The sequence below is a fragment of the Scatophagus argus genome, chromosome 10 (genome assembly GCF_020382885.2).
Source record: "Scatophagus argus isolate fScaArg1 chromosome 10, fScaArg1.pri, whole genome shotgun sequence".
NCBI lineage: Eukaryota > Metazoa > Chordata > Actinopteri > Scatophagidae > Scatophagus > Scatophagus argus.
In genome coordinates this window covers 7,434,955-7,458,073 of record NC_058502.1, presented here as the reverse complement: position 1 = coordinate 7,458,073, position 23,119 = coordinate 7,434,955, and the positions used below count along the sequence as shown (strand labels likewise).

Genomic DNA, 23,119 nt, shown 5'->3' with positions numbered 1-23,119 from the left:
ACAAAATGTGTCCAGTAATGAGACTGGAAAACTGTGCACACCAGTGATTTCTTTTGAAGATAAGAAAAATATCTTTGCTTTCAGGATTTTCTCCATTAAATTGTTTTTCAGATGATGGACTAAACAAACATCTGCTGTGTGAAATAGCAGTGCTCTTTTTTATGACTGAAAGACTATTTAAGGACACATTCTTTTGAACTGTACAACAATAACTTACACACAGTAACTTTGACCACATCTAAGGAACATGGTATGTTTTTATTCTACACTGAATTGTAGAGGAAATAAATGACTGCTTGATATGCAGGGAAATGTTTTAACAATCTAAAATTAAGCGATGCTTGCTTGGATAGTTTCCGGTCATGTGGTACCAGCAAAGTCCTGTGAAGTTTTAGTTTAATTTTGTGATATCATTTTCTTTCTAAAATACTGTAGGAGAATCAGTTCTATCTCTGTAGCTTCCTGTGGGGTTTCCACAGTCTGAATGAAGTCAATTAAAATTCTCTCTTTATGAATCTTTGAAAACTAAATGAAGGAAATGTAAGAGAGGAGAGATGGATGTAACCTGACATGTTGCTGTGTTGTGAGATGGTGCTAAGGCTTTGTAAAGATAGGGAACCATGAGAGTTGGGAGAAGGGGACAGACCGGCTATGGGGATAAACAGCAGGACAGGGGATTTACTGTGTGTAGTAGAGCACCTCCATTCATGCGTGGCCCCAACGACCCAATAGATCATAGCCCTCAGGCTGTCGCATCCTATCTGCATCCGTCCTGTTACTCCTGAAGAATACATCTCTGTAGTGTGTGTGTGTGTGTGCAAAGCTTTGCCAGAAGAGCAATGAATGATTTCAGTCCCCCAGATCCGTTTCAGTCTTTCTGTATCTGCCAGGTGCTTTCTGTTTGGCTGCCCTCTGAGTTGGAAATAAAGCAAGGCCAAACCACAGGGATCACTGCTGAGATGCTAAGTTGCAGGTCTAGCAGAAGATCTCTCTCTGGGAAAAGTCTTCCCGTAGTCTTGTCTCCTGTTGTCTAACTCTCTTTAACAGGATCTGTCATCTGTGTGTGATTATAAGCCTGACCTGAGCTGGACTGTGTCTTCCTGGACTGTGTCTTCCTGGACTGTTTTCTATCTATTATTCATCCCTTCACGCTATCGAGGTTTCATGTATTGCTTCCTGTGCAATGCAGAGATGCAGAACACACACTGTTGGCCTTGGTTAACATGGGTTTAGTGCAGGCCTTGTAGTTGATGTTAGTGAAGCTCTGGGATATTTATTTACAGTGCTACGAGGGGAGGGGCATGCTTTCAGATATGAGTGTATGACAGATGGCTTGTGCGGTTTACTGATCTACCTCTGAATGTGTGTCAGTCAGTTAGCATCTTGTTGTTTATTTGTGCTCCTCTTGAGCTGATCCTTGTACTAGTGCTGCTGGGACTTGGACTGGGTATCACACATATTGTGTCTGCCGCACTAATGAACCAGTCGTTCTTACTTTCCTTTTTTTGGTTATGTTGTCATTCTTTTTATTTGGTAATTCAAGTAAATTATTTTAGAAGAAAACGTTTATTTTGGCATATTCTCGCTTATTTTCTTGAAGGAAAACACATTTTAAACAAATTTGTTGAAACTCAGCGGACTGGTGGTGAGTGACCCTGACGAATAAACATTTGCCACAGCCGTGTGTGGATTTGCTGCAGTATAACAGTGATCTGCCACGCTGGATATAAATGAAACTTGAGAGGTTCTTGGGCCGTTGACAGTAGCGAAAACCCCTAATCTAATTGCTACCCATTAAACACACATAGACACACACACACACAGTCACCACCCCCACCCTGGGGCAAAGAGGCTTCGGATGCCCTGCCTGCACATGCTGACCTGATTTTGTGTGTGTGTTTCTGTGTTTGTACCCATGTGTGTTTATGAAGCAGATTAGGATGGTGGCGTGGCCAGACACTTTTGTGGCAGTGCTGAGTTTGTCTCTCTGATTGTAGACACGTGTGTCTGTGTATGGGAATGTGGGGCAGTGTGGTAGGAGTTTTTTTTCCACCGAATAGGAGACCCACATTATAACCCAACACCCCTCCCCCACCCATTCAAAACTTGAGTGGATTATTGCTCCAGTATCTGCCTTTGAGCCTTTGTGCCAGTTGTTCAAAGGATCCGTCCACATTTGAGAAACCTCTTGATCTGTGGAGCAACATTGCAGCAGGAATTTCTTAAGCATATCAGTATGTGAACATTAATAGTAACTGATGTAATAATAGGTTATTTTCCATTGGGATCAAGCCTGCAGATAGTATTTAGTAACTGCTTTGCTTCCTCTTTGCAGATGGGTCACTTTCTGTTAACTGCACCTGCCATCTGGATCTCAGTAACTTTTCTATTCATAATCTTCTGGCACTAGCCAGATGGATGAAACACGCAGGTGCACCACCAACACATGTAGACGTGTCACATGGCTGATTGGAAGTGAATTAACCTCACAATGAGTGAAGGGAAACAGCCCTGTGTATCTTTTATGTGCTGTATATCCTCCAGTCACTATTCACATTATGCTGGCATCCTTCCCAGCACTGGTTTTCCCTTCTCCCCCAGGCGTTGTCTGTCCGTTTGCCCATTCTTTTGTTGGCCAGGCATGTTGGCACGGTATCCTTCAAAACCAGTCGGGGCTACAGGTCATATTGTGTGAAACTCGTTGAAAACGTTGAAGTCCTTTATTCTGTTAACTACTTATTGAGAATGTCCTGTTTGATCCCTTTATTTAGCCTTTAATATGGGGAGATTGAATGTAACAGTTTCCTGGTTTTATACGGATTGCAACAAGCACACAGTTCTGTTTGCTACACTGGATGTAGTTTTAAACCTTTTTTTCTTTCTGATTTGAATCAGTTCAGTTTTACTTATAATTAGATGTAAGAAAGAGGCATCAGACTTGTCATGTGCAATTGAAATTTCTGGCTATTAAGCCTTGTGCCATGTGCACAAAGACAGACTCATTGAGCCTTTTTAGTCTCTCACATGACCACGTGAAAGCATCAAGGCATTTTTGCTGTGACAAAGTCTTAAGTCAACCTGCAAGCTTGCCAGATTAATCTCTAATGCTCCTCACAGTCAGTGGTCTTTGAAAAGCAGACAGACATGCAACCACTGCAGCAAGTGGACAGAGTTACCCTCAGTATTATTACTGTTTATACTTGTTTCTCTTGTTTATTACAATACTATTACAGATAACGGCACATGTTCATGTGCTGAACGTGATCTTGGACATCTTCTGCATTTAATATGAAAATAAAATACACAGAATTTCTGCTTGTATAGAAATTATACTGTCTATTTCAACACAAAGTAAAGGGTTTGGGTTAGGTAGGGAAGGGTTAGGTACACAGATAATGGTAAGACAAAGTGTTGTTTGGTTTTTTGATACCCCAAGCTTTAGGTAGTATTAGAAAAGCTACACAATGTTCTAGGCATTAACAAAGAGTTTTAACTATGAAGCTTGTTGTTAGTGTCATGTCACGTACACTTAAATCTAATCCTCTCTTATTCTGTCTTTTTGTTTATTCTTTCCCCAGTTGTGTGTGATTCTGTGTCCCTCCATGCCTTTGTTGGCATCTAATGGAAGAAAAAGCACCCATCAGGTCCGCCATGGTATCCAGACTTCCTAAGTTTGGTGGACGCTCTTCGACTGGTGGCGCTAGCCCCTTGTCTAATGGTTCCACACAGCCAACTGTCCCTAACCAGGAGGGTAAGAGCACCCCTCTAGGAACTCGCCCAAATGGCTTGATTCGTGCCTCTCCTTTTTCCCTGAAATGGAAGAGAGATGAGGGAATGACGCCCTCCAGCCCCACTGCCCCCATCAGCCCTGGAGATGGAAGTGAAGACAAGTCCCAGCAACAGCTTCCCACATTGGCAAAGGAGTTAAAGAATGGCTTTCCAGGCACACCCAAGATGCATAGGGATGGTCCTTTGATGGTGGCTGTGTCCAGTCCCAAAGCCATCCCCAAACAATCCTTGAAGATGAGTCCCAAAGTAGGGACTAAGCAAGGCCAAAGTCCACTGAATGGAGGTTCAAAAATGAGCCAGAGTGGCTCCAACATTCCTGCTCGAACAGGGTCAGAGTCTCGCCTTGTGCGGCCGAGGTTAGGCTCCAGCTCTCCCAGAAGCAGCTCTCAAGATAGCCTTTCCCAGTCCAGTGACAGCCTGAAGACCTTGGCATTAGACAATATGGTTCGTTCGAACAGCTTCACTCACTTCAAGCAGATTCCTTCACCCTCTAGCCAGCCTATGACACGGTCCTTCTCGTTTAACCGGGCTGTGGAGCTAGCCAAGCCTCTGGCAAACACTCAGCTCCGGCCTCCTCGGAGCACTTTCCTCAAGCCTCCTCAACTGAGCAATGGAAGAATGGGTTTAGGACTCGGAGGCCTGAATAGTAACCTTGGAGGTTCAGGAGGTCTAGGTGGAGGACTTAATTGCGGTAGAAGTCCTCCAGCTGCTTCATCTTTGTCCACCCTCTCAATCCCACCAGCACCAGCTACTCCCAGCGCTCTGAAGAAGCCTCTGCTCCCCAGCTGTGTGCTGACCAAGTCACTAAGCAACAGTGGGGGCGCTCTGGGCTACAGACTGGCTCGATCTGGGCAGGCCAAGCAGCAGAAGCCTCTTTTTCCAGGTAGAGTCATGGGGGATGTCAGACCTTCAGCTGCACCTGAATGTGGAGGGCTCTTAGGGGTAGCAATAGACATTGAGGTGTCTGGAGAGGCTAACAAAGCAGACTCACATAGTGACAGTGATGGAAGCTCTGGAGATGGTGGAGTAAAAGTAGAGGGAAGTGGTGACCTTACACAGAGCTCTGGCCAGGCAGCAGCTGAGACTCTGGAGGACATGTCATTATCTTCTGCCTCATCTCTAGACAAAGGCGACACCAGTGAAGAGTTTCTAGATGACTTTTACAGTGTGGGTGATGTGCTCAGTGATGGGGACCTTCCTGACAATAGGAAACCTGGCAATGCTAGTAAAACCTGCCCACAGAGCTTTCTCCATGAAACCCTTGACTGGGACGATATGGATCTGGCAGGTAAAAAAAATCAGAATTGAAAGGAAATTCATCTACATTTTTGTGTTACATTTGTGTCAGCTCGGTGTTTGTGTATCGTCTGCAGGACATCAAGAAGAAAGTCCTATGCAGGACTCCCAGGGACCACTAGTGTCTCCAGAGCAGAGCGATGTCCCCCAGACCTCGTCTGTGGAGCTGTCGCCCTCCAACAGCTCAGGCGGTACCTACATGTGGGATGAAGATGGTCTTGAGCCCCTTGGGGGACCTGTGACACATACATGTGACAGCTATGATGACTCAGAGCTCAACAGCACGGTGAGTCTCAGTTTCCAGTTTTGACGAATCTTGACCATAATGGGTACAACGCAAAAAGCAAAATTGCTGTTAATTTGTCAGTCCTAAAATCTATCTTTTCTTAAAATAATAAACTGATTCCACCTCTTAACACTGCTGTTTGGGTTTCAGGGCAAAAAAAAAATCCCAAAGGAAATGTGTAACCATCTCAAATTAACTTCTATCTTGAAAAATGCAGAATTGAAGGAAAATCTGATATGAACCAAATATGTGATACTTGATTACTCAATTTGGAATCTTTGGAATCCAGGTTAACATTTTTTCACAGTGATAATGCTGATGATGATTATCTTGATTGACTAATGCATATTAAATCAACGAATAGTTTCAGCTCTAGTATCCTGAAGTATAATTAATGTCTGCAAACAAAGCTCTCATTCTCTCCCCTCGTAGTTTCAGGATATTTTGGAAAGGGAAAAGAGAGCAGCCAAAACCCTTTAGCAATGATATGGTTATTAAGACTAAAAATGTCAGAGAACATTTAAAGCTGATTAATTAGTTAAGTTAATTTCCAAAACAGTAGTTTTTTCAAAAGGGAGAGGGTTGATAGAAATCTTAAAGTTTTGACATATTGAGAGTGGTTCTTTACACAAACAGGCACTACAATGAAGAGTTCAAGTGTCAAACCGCTAGCTCTAAAGACTTTCTCTAAATTTCTCTATGGCAAAATGTAGGCGCACTAAATACATTTTTAAAAACACAATGTACTGCTTAACCTCAGTCACAGTGCGTACCACCTGAATACATTTCACTGGAAATCTTTATCAAACAAGCAATGTATCTTTTAGACTCCTCCAAAGTGTTTGACTTGCTGTCTCCAGTAACCATGTCAGCTTGTAGGTGAATGCAGTGGATATATTTGGAGAGCGAGCACGTGTTTAGTATTAATTCTGGTTTTACTTGTCATTACGTTCAGTCTTCCTTAATAAGGGGTTGCCCTTGCTCAGTGAATACACTTTGAGGCCATTACCAAACACGTATCCAGTTCTTGTAGGCTTCTGGCTTGCCTCCTGGTTACAAGTTTTATAATTAAACAAGCAGAACAAAGACTGAAAAGGAAAGCAAAACCGTCTTAAGTGTTCTGCCAGCTCTCACTGCCAGTTTTATGCTAAGGCTGCTCTCTCTTTCTGAGAGTAAATGCTGACCTGACCGCCAACTGTGTTAATTGCATTGCTGGCCTTGCTTTGGTTCTCTGTATTCCTGCACCAAGGCACCTGATCTCAGGAATTCAAAAAAGAGCTCAAAACGAGCTGGATTAGAAGTTATATAATAAGCTTTGGGTGTTTACTCTTTCACCGTGTGATGTTGAAACAAGTACCAAGTCACTGAAAGTAATGTGATTATATTATTATAATGACTCTCTGTAACAACTCCAGCGCAGTAAGAAAAGAAGGAGATAGTGTGTGTGTGGGGTGTGTGTGTGTGTGAGAGAGAGAGAGATACACACACTCTCTCTCAGAGTGTGTGTCCCCTCTCTGTGTTCATTGCTCCTGTTAGTACAAGCACACGTGCCTTAGTCATGTGTATCTGATTAAGAGTCATTCACTGTGTCTTAAAATGTATTTGTGTGTGTGTGTGTGTGTGTGTGTGTGTGTGCACACCAATGTTAGTTGTTTAGTTCAGCTGTCATCATGTGGGAAACCTGTTTGAGTGTTAAGGACATTCCATACTTGCAGACATGAGACAGTTGTTCAGACCATAAGCTTGTGTATTTCACCATCTCGTGGTTCTCCTAAATCTCTTTACTTTATGTATACGTACACAGCGTTCTACATAGCAATACTTGTAGTCAAATATTTATGGCTGAATTTTAAACAGTCATAGAAGAAGCATATTGTACTGGTTTTGATGCTTATTTCTGAGTTTAGAAATGATGCTCTTCACATGAAGCGTCTGCAGTTCTACAGTAAATCACCCTTTTGTTATTGTATTTACTGTAATGCTGCAACAAGATTCTATTCTTCCAGAATAAAACAGCCAACAAGAGCGTGTGTGTGCTCTTTGAGTGTAACTGGAAGGTGTTTCAGTCATTCCAGCCTTTAGCCAACACCATAAATCTGTGGAAAAATAAATGAATGCGTGTTTGTGGCTTGTGTGAAATCCTCCCATGATGTGGAAATCATCCCAGTATCTTATGTTAGATAGCTCCTTAAGAAGTCGCACCTCTCTATAAGCTCTACTCTCTCTGAGATACATATATATTTAGGCTGGAACATCTCTCAGTGAGGCACAGATCTCTGCTCAGAGAAGAAGGGAATGGTGATAGCATTGCTATAGGGGAGGGAAAGGCCTGACAATGGCTGTAAAATGAGTAGGAGCTATAGATGGAAAAAAAAAGCAGGAGGAGGAAAGGAGGAGGAAGAGGCTGATTTCTCATGTGTGAGGATCAGCTCTATGGGGAATCTGCCTTTGAGATATTTAACGTAGCTATTTGATTAGAGGAAATGAGCCCACTTACTGTAATTGGATGCACTGAGCTCTGTCTGTGCTACCCCTTTTTCTTCTATTTCCTCTCCATCTGTTTGCATCTCTCTCTCTCTCTCTCTTACTCATTCTTCTCTTGTTCACTGAGTAAATTGTTTCTCATAATGAGCAGAAGAAACCCACAAATATAATACTGTCTAAAAGCAGTATCTGGTCCAAAATGATTAGCAAGTGTTCATTTGATCCATCTTGCATAATCTGTGTAGTCTGTAATGATAATGTTAAGCCATCAAACAGTGTAGATCATAGTGTGTTTAGTTAAAGCTTCTTTCTTGGTCTTGTATTTTAAAAGCCTCCTACTCTGAATTAGATGCTGGTTCAAAGAGATGCAGGGTAATGATGATAGTAATGGCTCAGTTTTAATGATATACAGAAAGGCAAGCCATGCATTACATGGCTCTAAACAAAAAGAAGTAGTGCAGCTGATGTTTACAGCGTTCATGTAACAAAAACTCTCCCTGTTGTTTGTTGTTGTCGTGTGAGAGAATGGATGAACTCTTCAGCTCTGCTGCAGTGGCATGCTCAGTCCACTTGGAGGGGCTGTGCATCCTTATTACAACACAATATGTGTGTGCTTGCCAGTGTTCCTGATTTGTGTGTCTCTGTGTTTTTCTTGCTATATATGGCTCTATCTGCATTCTTATGCCTCTGTGCAAAATCAAGGAGTGGGCTACCTGAGCTGATAATAACATTCCCATGATGCACCATGCAGCTCGGTACAGTACCAGCTTTACAAAATTGGCATTGTGAAATGGAGGGCTACTTCTCACAGCCACTGTTAATGTATCCCCAGCCGCGGCGCAATTTATCATGCAGTGTAACAAGGCATAATTTATATTTAAATTTTTTTTCTTTCATCTTGTCAGGCCACTCACAAACAATCATAAATACAAAGAATAAAGAGAAAAGGCTGAAACAGTAAGAATTCACTTGCTGCTTTCTGGTAACTGCATGATGATGGACACAGTAATAGCACTACAATATATCTGCAAAACAAAGTAACCTCTGTGAACCTCTTATGAGTTTTAAGTGTCGTTGAAACTGTGTCAGAAGGATGGAATTTGTAGTTTGGTTGTACTTTTGAGTTTTTATTGTTATAAAAAACAATAATAATCTTTTTATTGTATTGCTTCTTGGGCGGCACAGTGGTGCAGTGGTTAGCACTGTCGCCCCATAGCAAGAGGGTTCCAGGTTCGAATCCCGGTCTGGGACCTTCTATGTGGACTTTGCATGTTCTCCCTGTGCCTGTGTTTGTTTTCTCCGGGTTCTCCGGCTTCCTCCCACAATACCAAAAACATGCACATTAGGTTAATTGGCTTCTCTACATTGCCCCATAGGTGTGAGTGTGAGAGTGTGTGGTTGTTTGTCTTTGTGTGTTGGCCCTGCGATTGACTGGCGACCAGTCCAGGGTGAACCCCGCCTCTCGCCGTAGTCAGCTGGGATAGGCTCCAGCTCCCCCGCGACCCTGACGGATAAGCGGTATAGAAAATGGATGGATGGATGTACTGCTTCTTGGAAGTATACAAGTATAGCTAATCATTTTTCCCACCCAGGATTTACCTCTCAGTACGAGTACTAATGTAAAGATATACATTTGAACATAGCATAAATATAATGGCTTCAGACTTAGTACAATCAACACTTCTCTGCCAGATCCTCCTTCTTATTGACACATTAATCATCAAAACCATCAAAAAACAACTGCACCTTTGTTATATACTTTCTTCAGCTGTGTACTTACATTATCCTAAAAGTTTGCAGCAATGTTCCAACAGAGAAATATGTAATTTTATTCAAGGCAACAGTGCATTTCATTTGGTTGCCTGTGGCTATAGAGAGTCAGAGAGTGAAGAAGGAAGTCAGCAAATGTGACTAAAAGTAACATGAATAAAACTTTGAAACATCACATCGTCCATGAACATTTTTGGCTTGAGGCTCTTCAGGTAGATTTTCATTGGCAATGGTGTTTGTTTAACATTGAAGACAACAACTCCCATGATCCCACGCAACTTTTTTGAGTTGGAGCAGTTTCCTCAAGACCTGATCTACTGTTTTCATTATCCATGTGTCTGAGTTTCTCTCATTAGAAGAGATTACCCTTGAAGTTACAGCCCAGTGTCCCACAGCATGAAACCTTTGCATGGGAAACGCCTCAATGTTTACCTTTTATACTTATGTCAGTTCTAATCCCTTCTTCTCTTGGATCTGGCTAGCTGTTGACATGTTCTTTATCAGTTTTTTTTTTGTTCTTCCTGTCAATGTTTTATTCGTTTTGTATTCTTTCACTCCACCCCTCTTGTTCTCTGTCTGTTTTTTAGCCAAACTCCTCAGGGCTCTGTAATCCTTCGGCTTCTCCCTTTGCCTCCTCTACGTTTCAGACTTACCACTGGCTCTTATCTCTGATTTATTTATTTGCCTCTAATTTTAGGCTTTTGTGGAGGCAGGTTGAGACAGGTCAATTCATTAGTGTTTAAATGAGTGAGGTGCTTAAGCTTTTTGTCTGCAGAGAACTTATCCATTTATGGAACATGCTGCCAGTGAACCTGCTATGCTGTTGCATTAATGAGGCTAACAGCTTACTGGCTTTTGTTTGTCTTGCTTTAAATTGACAGCAGCCGCCCTTTAAGGTAAACAGCATTTTTGTTTTGTGTGTCTGAGTTTTTTATTATGACGCCTGGGGTCTGAGTAATTCCCACAGTTACAGCCTACATCTTTCCTAATCTTACTTCCTTAATATTTAATCATGACTCTCTGAAGTTTCTGACCAGTCGTGTTCGGTTATTTGACTACTGATCATTACTGCGCTGCCTTTTTTAACCACTTTGTCTCTCAACTGGCCCTGACAAATTATAAATCTTTAAGCGGCTGCCTATTGGGCCACTCCTGTGAAAGATAAAGGTAATAAATGAGAGCTGATTGGCAGGACAAAAGCAAAACCACTTTTACTGACGAGATCGGGTTGATTAACTGTAATTGGTTTATTGATTATGTTTTATGAGTAGTCACAGTGTCATGCATTCTCTGTAACATTTGCTCAATTCAATATCTGCATTCCTTCTTTTTGTTTAGAGCCATGATTGCACGGCTTGCCTTTCTATATATATCATTAAAACTGAACCATTACCGTCATCACCACCCTGCATCTCTTTCATCCGGCATCTTTACAGCATCTTTACGGCAATAATGAAAGAGAACATTATAACTTGACTTCTGAGTGTAATCTCAATCTGTAGTTTCATTTCAGACAAATCGATATTTTAGTTTGTAGATCAAAGCACTGGAGTTACTAAATGAATGAAGATCTCTTGTATGAAACAGTTTGTTTTGGACTAACAAGCATCTCCACTGTCAGACTGTTGATTACTGGGAGAAATGACACGTCGGTTTTTACAAGTTTCTAATGTATAATATATTAATTATGTATGCGTTATATCCCCACAAAATTTTCATTGTTTTTTTTTTGTGCTGCCAATACAGTAAATTAGACGTCACAGTCCAAATCCTTATCAACTGATCTGTAAGTTACTAAGCAAACATTAGTGTTTCGTTATATTACATTTCATCAGTAGCTTAGTAATGTTACAGAAACTGAGTTGTCAGACGACTCTGTTTTATTCAGTAGACTGATGTATTGCTCACTCCAGCCAGTGCTGACATTTGAAGCTCTTTTAGATTTCATTTGCTGAATCTTCCTTTTGAATCTTCCCTTTCCTGTCCAATTGAACCTCCAGTATTCTCCTTTAGATTTCTTGCTCCTTATGATATTTTAGATTGTGCTGATGTAATTCAGTACCTCAACCTTTATTGAATGTTGGTCTTTTCTTCCTAATGGTTGCTTCAGCGCTGTGAAAGGAAAACCTTTTCATCTTTCTTTAGAGGATATTTAGCTCAATTAAATATGTCACATATTTACAGACAGAGTGAAAATGAAAGAATCAAAGGAGAGAGGGCGATCTCTCGCTTCGGTTGTCTGGGTTTTGTCAACTTTTAACTTTTTAACTTTTTTAACTTTTTTAAAGGTTTTATTTGCAACTTCGGGATTCAAATTATTGGCAAACACAGTCAGTCTTGATGCAACTTTAATTTTTTTGTGTTGCATTTTTTGTATAATACACATAAAGAAAACCTCCAAGAAAAAGATAAATAAAATGTATCAAGCATAAACAGCACAGAAATGTGCTTGTTTGGCATCAATTTTTGTCAACAGTCTGTCTTGAGCATCAAGAGAGATGAAAAAAAAGATGAAACTTGGAAGATTATACTGCTGATTTGCAGGTTATCTAACTCTATTTTGCCCTGTTGTGCGGCTGCCGTCGCTCATTAAACAAATTCACTCAGCATGCCTCCTCCGCACTGCCTCTGTTTCCTTCTCTGAATGTTTGCCTGTGCGGATTATAACCCATCTGAAATAAACTTTTAATAGAGAGTATGTTGCCATCAGTATTCTTGCTTCAGTGTCGAATGTGAAGGACACAATCAAACATTAAGCATTAGAATAACAAAATCTGAAATATAAGCACCAGCAGCTACAAATGGGGTCACTCAGTACTCCTGTAAAATCTGTGGCTGGTACTTTCTTCAAGAGACGGGTTATTATTATTTTAGATGGGTTATAATTAGAGATTAGCTCTTATTTCTGAATTCCCCTGCTTTGTAATTTTACTTCATCATATTTTAGAAACTCAGCTAAACTAAGCTCAACACTTCCCCCGTGTGTTTCACAGTTAAAGGTGTCTGGCAGTCCAGCGGGAGCAAGTAGGGGTGTGTGTTTGTGTCTGTGTGTGTGTGTTCATGTCTTCATACTCCATGTATTGAACCTCTGTAACCTACTGTAACACTGACACAGAATAAAGCGGAATGAGTCAGTGATTTATAAAAGCTTTTTCTGATATTGAGCAAGAGAGTGATGAATTCAGTGTTGTTATGCCACACGGTATTGTGGCTGTGGATGTACAGTACATCATGTGTTGAATTTGCCACGTGAGCCGTCACCCACTGATCTCTGAAACTGATCAGTACTTGTTTTGAGTTTCGAGTTCTTGATAACAGCAGTTTTTGTGGATTTCTTGCAGTATGCTCTTTGCTTTTATTTAAACTGTCGCGCACCTTCCTTTAAGACCGCCCACTCTATGCTGACAGGATTCCTTTTTAAGCCAAAGTTGAAAGGGAAGAGAATAAAAGAAGCAATAAAAATCCCACAGTTCCTTTCTTTTTTAAATCCTAATTCTTTGTATGTTGTCATTTTTTTGGATGTTTGGACTCTCCCAACACACATATTTGTCTCAGAGCTCACAGCAGACACCTAATTATCCCCCTGAAAGCCAATAAGACCAATAAGGCTTTTGCAATGAGTGTACTACATTATCCTGTAATTATCCTATATTTCATACATTGTACAGTGGTTATATCCTCTGAGACACAGACTGAAACTTGGTGTTGAAAAACGGATCTACTTCAAGAGCTGCAAATGACTTGGCTAAATTAATTACAGTGACATTCGTAAATGACTGGGGTAGATGACATGCCCTTCATTAAAGCCACCAGTGAGCCCCAAGATACACAGTGCAAAGAATTAGACTGTTAAGTCGGGTTTTTAATATCACACAGGAGATGTACAATCTACACACTCACACACACTTGAACACCAACAGTAGCTGAGCAAGTCATCCTCACACTCAGTCCGCTTCTATGACAACTCACTGCATTAGCCACCATGAAGTATTTCTGTATGTCTTGGGACGTTGTTTTAGGGGAAGGAGTTGACCTTCAAAAAACTAATGATCTGGGAAATATGGATATGTTTCATGTTGATTTCTAGCCCTCCTCTCTGATAGAGTAACTCAGCAGAGATTTCATTGGAAAGGCACTGGGTGGAAAAGAGTGATTTATTTCATGTAAGACAAAAGAAAAGAGAAAGACAGAGACGTGTGAGAAGAACCAATCAGCCAGTCTGAAAACTTCTTCCTAGCACGTATTGATTTAACACTCTTAACTAACACTGAACTTTGTGATTTTGATTGAGCTGAAAATGAGCTCCTACTTTGCCTTTTTGGGCTGATTGTGTGCCATGATGCTCATTTACATTCAACCCACGAAAGCCCCATATTTTCAAAAAGATGCTCTTGAAAATAAAGTCAAAAAGCAATGGGTAAAATTGAAGTTTCTTTTATAAACTTTTACCTCACTTTGCAAGTATGTTGTGCAAACATCCCGGTCATTTGAGGGTAAACTTGTCAGAGTGAGAAAGGTTCAGCCTCCAAACTTCTCTCAGTGATTTTGAAGGTTGTAATCAGTGTTTGATCCAGCTATGTTTCAGCCGTTGTTACAGTGAGAGCAGAGAGCACGCTGGAAGACCTTCTTTTAGCTGTTTGGAGGCTGCAGGGTTTGGATTGATGTAGCAACTGTGGGTGTTTTAAGATGGATCGAAAATGTACATGTCATTGTGTCAAATTCATATACTGCAAAAAGTCAAATCCTTAATTCCCCTGGTGGGACAAAGTACAACGGCTACGACCTAATCAGCTTAAGTCTGCTGTTCAGGTGGGTTCTGATAGATTGAATTTCAATAAGACTCAAACTCAACCCAGCAATAGCAACAATATGATTAGTAGAATTTTTTTTCTCTCAGGGCCCTACCAAACATTTGCTGTAATACAAGTTCAGGAATTAGCCAAAGTCCATAAATGACTAATTTGGACTCAAATTACTGATCATTCGTGGACCGTTGTGGACATTTTAGGGTTGCAGCAATATACAGTAGCAATATAATGGGGTTTAAATCTAATGTATTTGTATTATTAATTAAGTTTCATGTCTGTCAGCACTTGTTGTAAAATTAGTATCAAGTGTTTGTTATGCTGAAAAAACATTCTTCATCACTTATACTTGATAATACTTGCGTAGTTACTTAATAGTAATTTAGTAATAATAGTAATAGTAAATAGTAATTACCTAATAATGATAAGTGCATAACATGACTATGTTATAATAAGAAGAAAATCTCATATGATATATCAGTGTTGCAACCCTAGTGACCATACATTTGATCAGATCCACTACACACACACACACACACACACACACACACACACTCCCTCACTCACACTCCTCTCACTCCTCTACAGAGAGATTATCCTGAATTTTCAGTGCTCTAAGCTGTTGTGTGCTGCCAGTGTGAAATGTAATTTCCCCTGGAGCTACAAACTGTAACAGAGACAGTCAATGAAAGGCAGAGAAGGAGAGTAACTTCTAAATGGTGGGAATGAAGACAAAAGAATGCAGTGTGTTATATAGTGGTTTAGTGCTAATTTTTGTAGATCTGAGATCCTGCAGGGTTTGGCCATTGACTGTAAGGTTGGTGGCGGCTCAGTTCCCGAGTCTTCCTGTCCACATGTTGAAGCATCCTTGAGCAAGCAAGCCACTGAACCAATCCTGAGGTGTATGTGAAGAAACAATTTAATCCAACATAAAAAGTAGGGATGATTTCTTAAATGTGATTCACAATGCATTTCCCATGAAAAAGATCATTTTCAAACGCAGTGACTCGTCACACTACATTTATTTACAGCCTTTACGTGAAGTTTAAGTTCATTTGTAAAACAGTGGATGCCTTTTAGCACTTTTCTTCTGACTGTGCTAATACAATTTCATTCATTCAGTTTTATACTGCAGCACTTTCCAGCACTGTGTGTGTGATTTTTGTGAAGCTCCTCACACTACATACTGTACTTCGACTGGGTGAATGTGGTAGTGACGCTGATGGAGGGCTCACAGCCGCTGCTGTTTTGCTGCTTTTGTTCTGTGGCAGGCGTTACTGTGTGGAGGTCTTTCGTCGTTCACACACAGGTGAACTGTCAAGACAGCTGAAAAGCTCCTGTCTGGAGCCAAGGAAGAAAAGTACTTATACCTCAATAGTGTATCACAGCAGTGTAGTTTTGGTGCCAGCATATCACTAACATTTCAGCAGAACTGCGTGAATGTAGAGCGATTCCTGAGAAAGAGCTCCTTTCTGCCAGTGGAACTTCCCTGGTTAAAGAAATTGTAAAAAAAAAAATTGATTATGTTTGCTTATCAAATATTTGTCAGACCACTTGTATTAAACTCTCAACACTCAGAAAGTGGGACTTATGAGTTCAGGGAGAGGAAGCAACATGATGGAGGGGAAAAGAGAGCCAGAAATCTGAATAAAACAGATGAAATAGATTGATGTGTACATGGAGTCTTCACACACAAAGATTGCACGCACATCTCGGTCGATGGTATTCGGAGGACTGCAGAAGTATACCGGTATTTTGTTTATTCTATTTCCTTCATTATTCCTTCTTCATTAAGCCTGAAAATCTGAGCACCAGTCAGTTATTATGCAACACGAGATTTTCTATAACGAGTAATTTTGTGCTTCTAGTCAAAGCCCTGTCAATTTAACTTTGTGAAGCACAAAATTGCCTTGAAAAATAAAGCTTTGAACTATTGATTTATTCCTTTGCTTTTGGGTATGCTTTGAATTATTTGGTAGACAGCAGCGCAGCAGTCAGACTAACTGCATATTCAGAGGCTGTTATGAGAAGTGTTTTTGTTGGGTTTTCAAACTGTTCTGTATTATCATTCATAATTGAGGGATATTTTTCCAGAAGCTTTCTGTTTCTGTTATCTGTGTCTTGATGTATGGAATAAACTGTAGTTGGAGCTGTTGGGGGTTGAGAGAATCATGTGAAACGGTATCACAAAAAAACGTTGTTGGATAGTGTGTCATCACTTGTTATTTTTCCAGACAAAATTAATTAAGGAAAGAAATATTAATATTACATCACATTGAATTAAAATATACAATAATGCAACGACATGCAATGCGGTGACAGTAATGCAGTTTAAAAACACCATTCATAATAATATAATACTTGCAAATGTACAGCAGAGGAGTTGATATGATGTCTCCTCTACAAGCTTCACATTGGTAGCAGCTATGTTACATTGTACATTAATATATTCCTGTTATCAGATACCTTTCCTGTACGTTTATGTGATATGTCTTCAAAATCACAACAAAATTAAACTTTTGTATTCTTTGCATAGAAATAAAAAAAAAATTGCTTTGTTTTGGCAAAGAAACACCTGGAAGACATTGCTAATACCAAACCAAGGACAGAACAATCCTAAAATATGTCAAGTTGTAATGAGTATCTGAACATCCATTTCTGGCTAATTGGTGGGTGTGGAAGGACATACAAGCAATTTCAGAGTAATGTGCCATACAATAATATGCTTTTGCAGCCAAACACTGCATCTGTGTTTTCGTGCTTTTTTGCATCATGTGCTTTCTTTTGTTTGATTGTCAGTCTGTGTGGAATTACATGTATCTGTCCCCTGGCGTTTAGATATTTCTCTCCCAGCAGGTGGTCTCACAGCGCAAAAAGGCTTTTTGTCCAGAGGCAAAATGATATAACGATATCATAATGTACCTATAATGATACCTAATGCCTTACAATGAAGTCAGCGTTAACCTGTGATTTTCATTGTTCTCAGGATATCCTGAACAACCTGGACCCTCTGGGAACTGGAGAGTTGGATGATGATGACCTCATGCTGGATGTGGACCTCTCAGAGGATGGCTTGCATGGTCAGCACACACACACACGCACACACACACATAGACATACAGCACAACACTGTAATGTAATTGCAGTTATCCTACACAGGACTTAAACTTGTGAGGTCATTCTGAGGCCATGGCAGGAGCTTCAGTTTCTTTGCCTGGAGTATGCCTATTATTTTTGTGTAAGTGGAGACCTCTAGCAAAACTGTTCTGATCATAATTGTAAATGAATGCATTACCAAGGTCTGAGCATTCTATTTCTAGCAATATCCTTTTTTTGGCATATAATGACTTGAATAAATTGAATCCCGCCTTGCCTTGGGTGAATATTTGCCTTGCAGCATCCATTTAAATATTTTAATGGATACCTTGTTGTTTATTATATGCTGGCGCTCTTTTAATATTTGGTTGCTGAAGAGTTATTAAATTACAACTCTGCCACTGCTGCACAACTGGCCTTGAATGACAGCTGGGCAGCTGACATGGAGAAATATTTAGCCAGCTGTCTGTCTCTGTTTACATGAACAGATGCACACACACACACACACACACACACACACACACACACACACACACATGTGTGGTACCAACACAACAGCAGTGCACATCCAGGCCGAGTAGGAGCGAAGTTTACATTTGATTGCGGTGTGAGCATGATTAGTTCAATAGCTTACTGTTCCAAATTACTCTCATCTTGGGATCATATCTGTTGAAGTCTTATGAGTTTTCTCTGTAACCCATTTTCACTTTGTAAATGTAATCAGTTACCTATCAGTAAAATGGCTGCTTTGTAGTCGTTAAAGGTAATCAGGTCACACTATTACCACATAATAACGGTGTTGACAGTGTTGTTGGGGATTCATCAGCTAGTGTGTGTGTGTGTCGCATATGGCTTGTGGAAGAAGGAAGGGCGAGGGAAAGAAGGGTTGAGGAGTATTGACCTCACCTGCCATGAAATGTACTGGAGTCTAGGAAGTGAATGTTCCATTGTCAGTCATGAAGGTGGCCCTGTCAAAGTATCATTCATGGCTAATGGGTTTGATGCCCTAGTTTACTATGGAATGGGTCTGACACAGATATGCTTTGTTTGCACATACAAGCATATGGATGAGCACAATCAAACACACATATTCACACGGCTGCCAGTTTATCAAGTAAACTTTGTAATGCAACAGGCGTGCAGTTCATCAAACCTTCTCAAACTCCTCTCTGACACAGCTTCAACAAAAACCTAATATTACAATCTGCATGAAGGTGAAATGTATTGCAGAGCTGTTGTATTAGACTGGATTAGTTTCAGGTTGGTGTACCTAATAAACTTTCAACTGGATTTATATTACTGAGGCAGCTTTACACCCCTGATATCATTCTTTAGTCCGTAAACAGTGATCTTCTTGTTTTTGAGACGTGGGAGACAGACAGAGAGGGAGAGAGAGAAGAATGTTCCCAGTGGAGGAATGTGAATTGGAGTGTCGTCCCTTCCTACTCCTTTTCAGGAAGAAGCCGTATTTATAGCGCTCTGTGTCATGGCTGGAGTGAGTGTCACGAGAGGCAGAGCGAAAGCAAGACAGGCTGTAGTGTCCAGTTAGACCCAGCCCACAGGGCAGGCCCTGAGACAAGGAGTAGGGAAGGGTGTCTACTCCCTCCCAGCGACACCCTGGAGCAGGACAGGAAAAGGGGAAGGGGAGAAGAGGAGTTAAAAAAAAGGGAAGGGGCTTCATGTAATATTTTCACCCAGTTGTCAGGTCCCGTGACAGCAGAGACTCCCCAGCTTTTTTCCCTCGCCTGCCTCAGCTGGTGACTTCTTAGCTTGGACACAAACCAGTCACCTCAGCTGTTTTCTCACCACCACCTCCACCACAGTCATCTCTCGCTAGCTCCAGTTCCTAGGGAGTTCCCAGAAAAACAAGGCTGTCAACAAAGACAGAGCCACGCAGACTGGAAGCTGGGTTGACTTTCTCTCTCTCTCTCTCTCTCTGGCCTTTTAACTGCTCACCAGCTGACAGGACGAGGAGGCATTTCTCTCCACTCTCCGTCTCTGACTTTCTGGATTTTATTTTTTTACAAGTTGGGATATATTCCAGTATTACTTTTTAGCGGAGTTTTTCTGAGTTGAAAAGGCAAGGTTACTGGGAGTGCTCAAATTTCCAGTTCAGAATGAAAAAGGCTGACTACTCCTGTTCTATGCAGTGACACTCAGGGTAAAGTATTTTAACAACCACTGCTGCATTCCTCGGACTGGGTCTTTCAATCTGCCAATATTTCTTTATCTCTTATTCTTTCTTCCTTTTCTCTCAGCCCAAAGACTATCTGGCCTATAGAAAATCAAGGGTCCTTTTGATTTCCTGGGGGTCGCGCTCTGTTAGTTGTCAATTTTGTTGCAGCCATGGTTCATTTCACAGCTATACGCCATTGAGTGTTGCCAAATACTGTGTCCTTTTACCTCGTTGAAAATGAAATGGCCTGTCGCTGTGTGTGTGTGAGCGTGTGTTTGCATTTGATGGTGGAGACAGTTGAGAGAAATAGAGAATGAGATGGATCAGATCATGATTTATATGTAGATATTCTAGAATAGAGTATTTGAAATATACACGAGAGTATTCATTACCACAAGATAGGAAAACTCCCAGTCTTGCATTTTGCATGTGTGTATGTACCATAGAGTGGCAGAAAGGGACAGAAAAATAGAGAAAAACATCAAAATCTTTTGCAAAATACAGCTCATCTTCAGCCACAGACATGTACTAGTTTCTCTTCAGCATAAACAGCATCAGCGGAAGTGAGTTTCTTGAACTTTTATTCTTTGCATTTTTATTGTATTGTATATCACAAAGGCTGGTTTTTGTAAAATTCAGGTCGGAAAGCCCTGCGTATATGCTCTTCTGTGTTTTCAGCCATGCCCTCACTCTGGCTCAATGTGCTGTTCTATTCTGCCTGTATAGACGTTGACAGGATGTCCCACGTGGAACGCTCGGAGCGGGCTGGTCGGCAGGGGCAGCGGCGTAAACACCACCGCTGGAGTGGACCAGATCGCTTCCACAACGACAGCAGGTGTGTTAAGCTTGATTTTAAAAAAAGTAGCCATCAAAAGTCAAAAGTAGAAATGTTTTTCTGTATCCCTGACTGTCTCGATCTGGGTAATTCGTCTCTGCCTCAGGGCCCATGTCCTCCAGCACTATGACAGTCTCAAGGCTTCAAGGATGTCTTCCCGGCCTGTCCCCTCTGAAGGCAGGCAGCATGGTTGCATGGCGGTGCTGGACGAACTCACACTCGAGCACATGACTCAGGACTGCAGCTCCCTGAAGAACCAGCTGCTCAGGCTCCAAACACTTCTTCAGGTTTGACCCACGTTTCCAAATACATGTGAATGAACACAAGCGCACTTACACGTATGCATACACGTACGGTAGTACAGGACTGCAATACATGTATATGTTGGGTTGGTACATGCACAGACACATGAGTGTTTAGTATGCAGTGTCCAGTGACAGAAAGCTCTGTGTCCCTTACATGTGGTTCATCATTTTAAATATGTCATGCACACATGACATGCAGATCACGTCACCACGTCCAGACTTTTGCTCTGATAATGAGGCCACACACTGTCAACTGTCAGGACACTGGGTTTTATTTCTGCTGTTGTTTTGCCTATTAAATACAGCTTTATAAGTTATTAGTTTTCCAGAGGGTTAGTTTGAATAATTTTCATAAGCTCGCCAGGAGTACACTCCATCACTGTCCGCAGGTGTTCAGCAGGAGCATGAAAAGTATTTTCTGACAAAACTGAACAAAGTTGGTTTTAATTGCTAATGTGGCCCCACTTCAAGTATTACATTGGTTTACATTGGTTTAATAAATCCTGTCCTCGCACAGAGCTGCATAGCTCCTGTACATAAACAAAGAAAGAAGTTAAGAAAGATGTTTAAAGGTAAATGGAAAAAACAGTGGGTTTAATGTGCTGTGTCAGCCTCACAGCGATTTCTTGAAGTTATTAGATTCTCCTTCTTTTCAAATGCACAGTATGTGATTTGTGTTATGTATTTCTGCATGCATGTACAGTACATATACAGTGTATCTGTGCTGGCGTGAAAGTGATGAGTAAATAGATCTTTCTCAGCTATCAGTTTGTCAGTTTGAGAAATCCATTAAATGTGAAAAAGAGAAGGTGACGGGGGAGGAGAGGAGAAAAATAAAAGATGTCAGCTATAGAAATGTGCACCTACATATGTGATGAACACACCAAACCCACACTTCTACAAAAACACACAACCCTATCTGGGAAATTGCTGAAATGCACAGAGGCATAAGAACTTCACACTGCACACTCCATAAAATCAAATTATCTTGAATGCTTGGGTTCAGTTTACCCTCTACAGCATAAAAAGTGACATTTTCCTCCGTTTACATCAAATGTCTCCCACACATGCGTTCATTGTGCTTATTGCAATTAGTCAAAGGCATTGGCTATATAGCCTCAAGAGGGAAAATATTTCTGCTGGCCTATTAGTAACTCTTAATTGTGATTTTTTTTATTATGATGTTAACCTCAAGGCAGCAACTGTAAAATAAGCCTACGGCCCTGCTGAATCCTAATTGATCTTTGCTTTATTTTGCTAAAAGTCAGCCATCCAGTGCAGCTCTGTTTACACATGGTGGTTCTTATTGAATTAATCTAGCTGACATGAAATGAGGAGCAGGTGGCATGCACTGCTGAAAATAAATATATTTCAAATATTTGACTGAATATTTATCAGCAACAGTTTAATCATTTTCCACAAAATGAGTCGAAAAAAGAGTCGAAATTCAAAACATTTGCTGGTGCAGCTTATCAAATGTGGCAAGTCCTATTTTATTCCCCCCATTTCACATGACTGAAATTCAAATACCTTTTTGCAACACTAAAATATACAATTTCAAGACGCACTTAATCACTGGCATTGATTAGTAATTGTGAAAATTAAAAAGCATCTACTTTTGAGGGTTGAACTTGATATTCTGAATACACATGATGAAATCTGGACCAGCTTTTGGGAAAAACAAACCCCACTAGGGCTGCATTAATTTAAGCAGCCTCTAAAGTGAGGGAGTTTTTTACACTGTATAAAACGAATGTACTGGTTCAAAACACACACTGCCTCAGGTGTCTAACACCGGTGGCTGACAGTTCAGGGTCAGCAGAGTATATGTGTTAAAGAGTAAACTTATTCCTCCACAGAGAAATTTTGCTCACAAGGTACGCCTGAGGCAGTTGTCATTGATTCATCCCACTGTGTACTGTTTGTGTGTTTGTGTGTGTGTGTTTGTTTATTTACAGCTCGAGGATACAGACTCTCCGGCAGATGTTCCTGAGGAGATTGAAGACAATACCACTGCTTCACAGGTAAGAAACTCTACCTTAGGTTTACTGCAGTGAGTGATTATGTATTCCAACTGAGGGAACGCTGCAACAAAACCCGCAGTATGCTCTACTGTATGTGTGCATGTTTTCAGTTGGAGGACCTGATCAAGGAAGTGCAGGTGCTCAGAGAGGAGCTGAAGAGTCGGGACAAGACCATTGCTCGGCTCACACTTCAGTGTAAACAGTTACAACAGCATCAGCAGGAACAAATGGTAAGTTGGTGCGAAAAGGACTG

The 23,119-nt window shown here is 40.9% G+C and overlaps 1 protein-coding gene across 6 annotated transcripts in view; it reads left to right on the top strand.

Moving 5' to 3' along the window:
* Positions 1-23,119, top strand: part of ccser2a (coiled-coil serine-rich protein 2a) — a 53,450-nt gene that overhangs the window by 8,551 nt on the left and 21,780 nt on the right. For all 6 annotated transcript variants that reach the window (XM_046401822.1, XM_046401823.1, XM_046401825.1 and 3 more), the window contains exons 2-8: positions 3,579-5,077; positions 5,163-5,371; positions 17,417-17,510; positions 20,429-20,537; positions 20,644-20,824; positions 22,801-22,866; positions 22,977-23,096. In XM_046401822.1, coding sequence (XP_046257778.1) covers positions 3,622-5,077; positions 5,163-5,371; positions 17,417-17,510; positions 20,429-20,537; positions 20,644-20,824; positions 22,801-22,866; positions 22,977-23,096 — 2,235 coding nt within the window. In that variant the 5' untranslated portion in view covers positions 3,579-3,621. The remainder of the gene's footprint in view (positions 1-3,578; positions 5,078-5,162; positions 5,372-17,416; positions 17,511-20,428; positions 20,538-20,643; positions 20,825-22,800; positions 22,867-22,976; positions 23,097-23,119) is intronic.